The following is a 9449-nucleotide window of genomic DNA, read 5'->3' as shown; positions in this document are numbered from 1 at the left end:
CACACACACACACACACACACACACACACACACACACACACACACACTCTCTCTTTCTCTCTCATTTCTTCCTCTGTTCCGTCTACTCGCGCGTACTTATAAAATTTATTTCTCTCGTCCCTCGACCGTTCGGACGTCGATGTTCTTTCTAGCGCCTATAAGGGTGGTAATTGGTATGTTGGGTCAAGGAGAACCGTTGGGGGCCCGGAGCTGCGTCTCCGTTTTGGATGAAGGTCGGACTGCCGGTCTCGATGTTTTTGAACTTGGGGATCGGGAGGACGTCTGCAGGGAAGAAGGAGGAGAGGTCATTAAAGGGTTCACTTTATATCTGGAAATGTACTTTTATCTCGAGTGTCGTTTCAATCGAAGAGCACCAAGCGAAGTTATTGATTAAGACAGCACGAGATGAGAAAGGGCGGTTAAAAGGGTACGGGTTTGGGAATATTACTCTCTTTTTCTTTGCGAGAATGGTCTTACTTTAAGTGATAGTTACAGTCTCTCGAAGCTCCTGGTTTAACCCTTTAACCGAGTTTCCGTTTTTTCGTAACATTACGCTATGATTATAATCTAAGTACACTATCTAAAATTATCGTTTATCTTATGTCGTTACGACACGAAGGTAATCCGAAAGTGATCTGCATGACATGCGAAAATTACCACTGTATCGAATTATTTATAAATCACAAATTACTGAAATATACACTATATTTTGTATTTATTTGACTGAAACTATATCGTCGATACGTTTTAAGGCGATATTTACGTATATCTAGATACTAATATATATACGTATCTATATATATATATATATATATATATATATATATAATATATATATATATATAATATATATAAATTACATCTACATATTCTAATATGCACGAAACTAACATTACGATCTCTAATGTAGGAAAATTAAAAATTACGCGTATATTAATATATATAATATAAGCGCAGAAGAGAAATATCTTAATCGCCTATCCCGGTTAATGGGTTAAGTTTTACGGTGTTACTTAGAGACTAAATTTCGACTTGGGACTGCGTCAGCACTGTAGAAAATAAAACGATACAAATGCACCTATATAATTGTGTAAAAAAGTTCAAACGTTGTTTAAATGTGAGACCTTCTCTCGCGAATCGATTAACTCTTTGAGTGAATATGCATTAAAATGCTCACATCTCAATACCAAGCCAGCTCGAAACTGAGACTGACTGCCTATCGTGATGAGATACCGGAGAAACGCGAAAAAGGGAAATTTATGATAAAAGTAAAGCAATGGCTGCTGGGATAGTAAACCATTATACAAGACCGTACGTCCCAGATTCGAGAGATGGCATGGAGCATGTATATGTTGGGACGCGCATAAAACACTGCACCAATTAAAAGCTTGCCTCCACCATTTCCGATACGTTCCGAACGCCCATGACAATAAAAATTCAAAAAATTCGTTCAATCAATATTTTTCAATAGTGGACCACCTCTGTAATCTGATCTTTCTTCAAGTATTTACGAAAGACCGTGCATACGAAAATTGTCACAGTGACTTTCCCCTTGACGCACAAGCGCGATGTAACTTCCGCTGAACTCAAAATCACACGCCACGATGATTATTACTAAATCGCTCTTTCAGCGAAACATACAGACTCTGTATGTCGCGACTTTGAGGAGCTATATATATATATATAGCGCGATAGCACCGTACATCCACGTATACACGGCAAAAAACTTATTACGTGTGTGATAATTGCAAAACAGAAGTGGCAAAAAGAAAGCGGAAGATCGTCTTCCGAGATGCATACGGCGATGCTGATCGCGATGCACCAAGCCGAGCGATCGAACTTGATCGTCGGACGGTCGCGTCATCGCAGTGAAAAAAATTCTTTGCAGTCTCTCTTCTGCCGCGCAATCATATGCTGACTTTCATACACGCAATAATCTCCTCCTTTTTGCTCGTCACTAACGCGAGCTTCAACGTTTGCACTCTGCGTTGCGTAAGATCTGCTCAGAGTATCTTGCCCATCGGGTTTTACATAGTAGATTGTGTCAAAAAGAAAAGGAAAAAAGAAAAAATTATTCAAGCCGACCATAATAATGACTCCCACAGTGATGGTTCCAAATATACTAGACATGATCGTTATTGAAAATCACGTCCATACTGTGCAGTGCTTTAAGTCTTAACCGCATGACGGGAACGGTTCCCGTACTCACGCAAGGTTATCCAACATCTAATTTGAGTAAAGGGATCGAGAACAATTCGGTTTCGATTGATAATATCAAAATCCGTTTTTTTTTTCATCAATATCATTTTCTATTTAATCATCCTCATAATCTATACCAGTGTGTATTTTTACGAATAATGATCCATGTTTCTCTATATTATAATAATTATATCAACTTATGATCATCATATTATATATATATGTATATATAGATTTATATATATATATAATATTATATATATGTATCATTATAATTGTGTTATTAATATTATTAATATATCTTAAGTATCAATTAATCAATTAATATACTAGAAACACCATTAAGTATATCAATATATATATGCATATTTGTATATATGTGTTTATGTTTATGAGTGTACATATTTGTGTATATATACATATTTTCTTATCTATATAGAGATTTTCACTACACGTGGGATCCAATGAAACGACGCAGTGAAAGCACGCAGGACCTAAAAATAATCAAAAAATTTATATAAAAAATATGCCCAGAATCGCTTCTATTTCAAGTTACTGCCATCTTTATGTTTAACCTAAACTGTAGTCTATCAGATTTGCATGCAATTAAGTACTCAAAATTTGACTGTAATTTGACAATTGCCTGTATTACCTGTATGTTACGTACTATTATTACAAAAGTAATGCTGTTATTACGAAAGTTCGTGATAACGAACTTTGCACTTTTTCTGATAACAGAAACTTATTCGAGAAATAGCAGACATATTCCTAATATATAGTCTTATTAAATGTAATACAGCTGGCATAAATTTCCTAATTGTCGTTTGCTAATATATAAAAAAAAAAAATAAAAGAATGCCTTGCGGATACTGATTCATTTGGAAAACGAATTTCAGACCTATTGTTAGACTAAATTTTCGGTTGATAATGTTGTAATGTTCCATATTAAACGAGATAGTCGGTAAATCCGACAAACATCTAGAGTTTTTGAACATGCAAGACTATGTTGAAATATTTGGTTTGTTTGGAGGCACAAGGATATTATTTTGAGCACTTTCTTTAAAAATATACAGGTTAGCGCTAGGACACAAAAATGTAACTTGGAATACAATTCGGACATATATTTACATGAACTTTTTCAATTATTATTAGAATCTATGTAAATTCATTTCTTTATATGTATGTGTGTGTATGCGTGCGTGCGCGCGCGTGTGTGTGTGTGTGCACAGTGGATCCCATATGCTGCGAGATACTCTATATATGTGTATATATATATGTATATATGTGTTGTATGTTTAATGAATAATAATAATAATAATAATAGCAATAATAATAGCAATAATATAATAATAATAGTAGTAATAGTAGAATAGAATAGTATTTAAGTTGTAATAGTAGTAGTAGTAGTGGTAGTAGTAGTAATAGTAGTAGTAGTAGTGGTAGTAGTGGTGGTAGTAGTAGTAGTAGTAGTAGTAGTAGTAGTAGTAGTAGTAATAGTAGTAGTAATAGTAGCAGTAGTAGTAATAATAGTAATACAGTTACTATATCATAATAGTACTGTTATTTAATGTGTCGTCCAGAGTGAGGGGAAGAGGTAAGAGCGGTACTCGTGTGGTATATGTCATGTGAAAAAAATACGTGTTTGAGTGCGTGTGCGTGTGTGTGTGTGTGTGTGTGTATGTGTGTGCATGAAATAAAAGAGAACAACGAGAAGAAATCGGCGGAACGAGTCGACTTTAATTCCTCTTGTTTGGACCATCCTATCACCTTTAACGATTACCTCGGACCCTCTAGTGTCTTTACCAAACCTAACCGTCTAAGTATGAGCCTCAACGCCACGAATGAACAAATCGACAAGTCTTTCCTACATTCTTCCTTCTACTTTTCGATAGCTCATCGATATATTCGAGCTTTCTCCAATATCCTCATCTATCCTTCTACCTCCAACTTTATCACTCTGTACTTTCAAAATATCTAATTTCGACTTGAACGCATTTCTAAATATCCACTTCAACACTTCAATTCTATTCCTGTTTGACATAAATTAGCCCGATTCACTTAGTAATCTCCCATCGATGATTATCTCACATACCACACTTATCGATTACTTGTCGCGATGAGTGCGATGGAATTGAGCTACAAGACGTTCGCGCAAAAAATTTGACCATTGGTCAAATTCAAGTTTGACTTAACTGACAATTCGACTATTTCTGAAGACAGATTCAGAAAGAGACGGGAAATTATTTTGGTCTTGATCAAGTTTAACCGAAATTTATATAAACAAAAAGTCGACAAAGTTGCCCCCAAATATATTATACAAAACTATGATCATATCGTATAATTTTTCGCCTTTTGCTATTATTCTCAGGCAACCGGATCAGAGACGGTCTCGATACGCAAAGTGCAACTAAACGCTACCGCGCATTATTTTGCAGTTTAGTGCAAAGTCACGGATCAGGAGCGGTGCAAAACACACTCACAATTCACGGGTGGCACGCGCTGTACACTCTTTAATCTCAAAGGTGTGCCTCGATCGACTTTTCCTCCCGAGCCATCGCACCCACGCAGCACGACCTACACACATAATGTTAATTTTAGAGTCCTACTTTTCGCCTCGTGCCTCGACGCGTGAAACGTGTCGTAGAAACGCGATCGCGTCGTAGCGATTCGATCTAACGATTTAACGAAAGCCACATCGCGTGTTTCGTCGTTCGTCCACGCCAATCTCCCGCGGTCTCCCCTCCAACCCTTATGTCAGAGATAACATTGCTAAAATTAGATAACGATCGTTAATTATTTTTTAGCTACTTTCGTAATTTTCTTCCTCTCTCTCTCTCTCTCTCTCTCGCTTTTTCACTCACTCTCATACACACACACACACTCTTCGTTCCATCTCCGTTTCTTCCCCCCTTCCCTCGTTCGCCGTGTTTCATAGCGCGTCACGGGACATACACATAACACACACACACATACTTTTTCTCTCTGTCCCTATCTCTCCAACGACAAGAGTCCCGTGCGCGGACGAATCGAGATTTAGCGATCGTTCCTTGTCCTCTAGATAATTAAAATCACACACGTGCCCTACGAACCTATAGAACGTAAAGAACGTTCCATTAAAAAAGATACGTGACGAAAAGAAGAATAGAGACACAAAGACACGATCGCAGAAAAATGCAATAGTCGAGGGTCTCCTCCTTTCGTTTGATTTGTAATCGCGTAATTTCTTTCCTCTATTTTCCTTCTTTTTTTATTTCCTTTCGCCTTTCCTTTATTTTTACACGCAGCTTTAGTTCGTTCGTTCGGAATTGGAAAACAATGCCTTCCGCGAATAGCAGGCTCGAGGGGTGACGATTTGGAAATATTGCGTCGGCACTCTGTCATCACATCTTCATTAATAAGCACTAACGGTTTAGCTATGATTTCTTTTTCTTTAATGCAAGTACTCCCTATGTACTATACGTAATGCAGCTTAATAAAGGTTACTCTGTTTCGCGTGGTTTTACTTAGTAAGATTTGGCAAACCTTAAACCTGATTCGGCGCGTGATACAGCGCCAACTTGTACCCCGTACAATCTATGTCCAGTATTACTAAAATGTATATGAGCGTCTCGTTCTATGTACTTGTGTATGAGTGTACGAGTGTGTGTGTGTGGGTATGCGCGTATGTGTGTGTGTGCGTGTGAGAGTATGAATCTGTGGTTTGGTTGCTAACGTCGCATATTTACTCTCGCTTGTCTCATTTAATCACACAACAACCCTCTCTCTCGCTCATCCTTCTCTTCCACGCAAACATCCGCACTGCCCTCTCAACGAGGATCCGAATCTATTCGTTTGTTGTTTTCACCAAATCTGAATCTCTTGGGCCGTTTCTAAGCTTAACTACGCTATTGTTATTCACAATGCGTTCGCATATTATTAATAATAATCGTAGAGGCAGCGCCTCTGTGTAATAAAGTATGTGTACTCCTCTCTCTTTCTTATCCTCTTATCTCTTAATTAATCATATTTATAATTGACATCACAGAATGAAAATTTCCCCGCGACGGCAGGGATTTTTGTTAATTATTCAACATGAGGCGGAGATATATGTAATATAATTAAATACGAAATTCTTAAAATTGCTTAATTAATAAATTTCAATAAATTATTTAACTTGAGCGCGCTAGTCTTAATCAATTTCCTTGCACTTGTATCGCCCGAGACTCGTTGAGAAAACACGAATTTATTCGATTCCTCCACACATCGCAATCGCTCAATATCTCACACGCTCAATCACATCACTCTTACCAATTTATTTTCATTCAGTCCCACCGATCGCACCAACATTCTCCCGCCAAAAGCCCAATCGCGCGCGCGCGCGCGCACGCCCGTTCGTTTTCACTCACATACTTTTTGTCCCGCCTGTGATTTAATATCGTATCCCATTAACTTTCTTCCACCGACTCTTGCTTCCTAACAAAAGAATTAAATTACAACGACTAATCAACGACTTAGATACGCCTTTCATTTTACTTAAGAGTTACGGAATAATTATGATTCTCACGAGAACACAATGGTTGGCATTTGTTGTTTCATTAAAAATATTTCACTTTTCTCCTATTTTAATACTTCTCTCTACAACGGTCTTATACTTCGAATTACGAGTTTAATTAATTAATTAGACAATAATCGATACCTCTTAATTATTGATTCTATGCGCCGATATCCTCCCTCGCCCCCAGCCCGTCGAAGAGCGGGGCAACGCGGGACCTCTATATAATATTGTGTTTATGATAATTAAAACGAGTCAAGTGAGTTTCATTAATTACTTCTTTTCCTTTTCTTCCTGCGTTAAGGTACTCTGAGATAATCGTTAATTTATAATACATTTGTACACACAACTTATCCCTTAATCAGTAATTATATCGTTTTACCTACGTTGCCCAAGTTTTCGTTTATCCTTCTTCAGTCTCCCCCTCCGCCTCCCTCTTTTCTAATCTCCAAACCGTCCCGGGATACGACGCCCTCGCGGGGCCGCATCACCCGCGCCGTCGCGATTTTAAGACACGTTTCGAGAGTCTGTGCTGTCTCGTCGAAGCACGAAATGACGTTCGTACCGATATAAATATTTATCGTATATATAGTAGAAGAGAACCAGAAGCCGTCAACTTTGTTTCGTACGTTGCTATTGATCCACGGCGATTTCGTATTTTGTAGTGCTCTATGTGTTTCCGACGCTCTCGAAAATGACTCTCGAATGCACGAGAGCGCAACGCTCAAACATGCAATTTCGTGCGTATGCACGCATTCTCTCCTCCTATGCCTCGCTCGCGACACACGATATCAGATGCAAATCATCTCGATTGATTGATGTGTCAAGTTGAGATGTTCATGCTAGACGCCGTCGAATGTACTTGGACACATCATTCTCGAAGCACTTTGCGCGCGCAAAACGTGAAGATAATCGCAAGAAAAACTGAGAGATCGCGCCGATAACAACGTTATCGTCGATTTATAGGTCGATCCGCGCGGATTAGCCGACTTACTAAGGTATATACAAAAATTTGGCGGACAAGAAATTACCTTCTATTACAAAAAAGTTCTATATATGATAAAGATATACAAAATTTTCTATATTATACAATATACAAATCCAGAGACGATAAAGTCTATCAAAAAAATATGAAGCGTAGTCTCATTTAGAAATTACTAGCTAGACGTTCAAAGTCGCGATCAATCGACATCGACCGAAGTGTGACGCGACATCGAGGGAACCGCGCTCGAAAGGAACAAAGTCAAGTTGATCGACTGCTTAAATCTCGGCTAAACGAAAACCTCCTTCGCACCGATTTCCCCTTCTTTGTCTTTCTTTCTTTCTTCCTTTCCTCCGTGACTATCTCGCGTTTATCGTCCGAAGAAAAGAGATCTGTTTTAGCACTTTCGGTATTGTACACTTTTTATTCTCGTATTTATTTTAATCTGATTCGGTCTTACCCAGCTACCTTACGATTGCTTTTTTTTCATACAGCTATCAACCTTAGGCGGAGATAACGAGTTTATTACACGCAACTTTCTGTATCTTTATCTCGAGAGTAAACTAGACCGTAAGACATTAGATAGCCCATTAACTATTTAGTAGCATTAAGCGCGATAGTCATTTGACCTTACAACCACCTTTCTAATTAGTACTCCGAGAATGCGTCGCGGAGAATTTTATTAACCCTCATTTTTTAGAGTCGTCTTATATACGCCTATTATTTTATCTACCTAACCAAGTCCAGGTTCTGTTGCGCCCGTCGTCACATACATACACACATGCATGCACGCACACGCGCACACACATATACACACACACGCACGCACGCACATACACACAAGCCCACACACACACACAGCATTTTCAGTCTCGCACAAGATTCTCACACACGGACAGCAACTCCAATCTTAAGCTCTCACCCATCTGTCGGCTTTGATTAACGTTAAAGACCCTTGCTTTGTTAAATCTAACTTGCGCTCCTCTTTCATTCTTGTGCTTTCTCGCTTTCTTTCTCACTTTGTTGCTCTTTCGTTCTCTCATGCTCTCATTCTCTTCTACTCTTTCTCTCTTTCTGACACGCGTTTCTTTACTCTGTGTGTGTATATATACAGAGTGTCCCAGATCACCTTCACAATCTCTCGTGAGGACGTAGAACGGTTTGAACACAAGAGTTCCATGCCGTTTTGCGATATTCTCAATAATAACTGAGAAATTAATTGTAAAAATTAAGGAAAAACGCACGCATGGTTAAGGAAGGAGCGCCGCTCGTGGCCTAATAATATAGCGCACGGATGTCGGCGCGCAATGATTAGAAAAACAACGCACCACTGTATATATAATATGTATAATATGTATTATACTTACATCGCTGCACTTCTATATCGCTCCTCAGCGCGGTGCGGCAAGAGAATCGTAGCGATATAAGCCGCGCGTTGACATCTGCTTACTATGGCTGCGTTCCTAAATTTACTGCCAGTACTGGATATCTATAATGCACGTTACGTATACTATAGAATTTCAGTACTGGCAGTGAATTTCGGGACACAGCCTATATTACTGGATCGCGAGCGCTCCTCCCTCAACCATTCAGCGTGCGTTTTTTCTTAATCCTTTACAATTAATTTCTCGGTTATTATTGAAAATATCGCAAAATGGTATGGGACTTTTGTGTTTATCTCAATCCACTCTACGTCCTCACGAGAGATTGTGAAGGTGATCTGGGACACCCTGTATA

At 38.7% G+C, this 9449-nt stretch overlaps 1 protein-coding gene across 9 annotated transcripts in view; it reads right to left on the bottom strand.

The window, feature by feature from the left end:
- The window catches only part of LOC116844114 (heterogeneous nuclear ribonucleoprotein 27C), a 124759-nt gene that overhangs the window by 87136 nt on the left and 28174 nt on the right, over positions 1-9449 (bottom strand). For 2 of the 9 annotated variants that reach the window (XM_032815254.1, XM_032815262.1), the window contains one exon: positions 654-2693. The exons of 6 other annotated variants lie outside the window; for them this stretch is intronic. In XM_032815254.1, the coding sequence (XP_032671145.1) occupies positions 2521-2693 (173 nt within the window). In that variant the 3' untranslated portion in view covers positions 654-2520. Of the gene's footprint in view, positions 1-653; positions 2694-9449 lie in introns of those variants that run through there. One more of the 9 variants, XM_032815258.1, reaches the window with a different exon arrangement.

The sequence above is a fragment of the Odontomachus brunneus genome, unplaced genomic scaffold (genome assembly GCF_010583005.1).
Source record: "Odontomachus brunneus isolate Ranch 3 - 2012 unplaced genomic scaffold, Obru_v1 Obru_scaffold_039, whole genome shotgun sequence".
Lineage (NCBI taxonomy): Eukaryota > Metazoa > Arthropoda > Insecta > Hymenoptera > Formicidae > Odontomachus > Odontomachus brunneus.
This window is presented reverse-complemented; position numbering and strand designations above follow the sequence as displayed.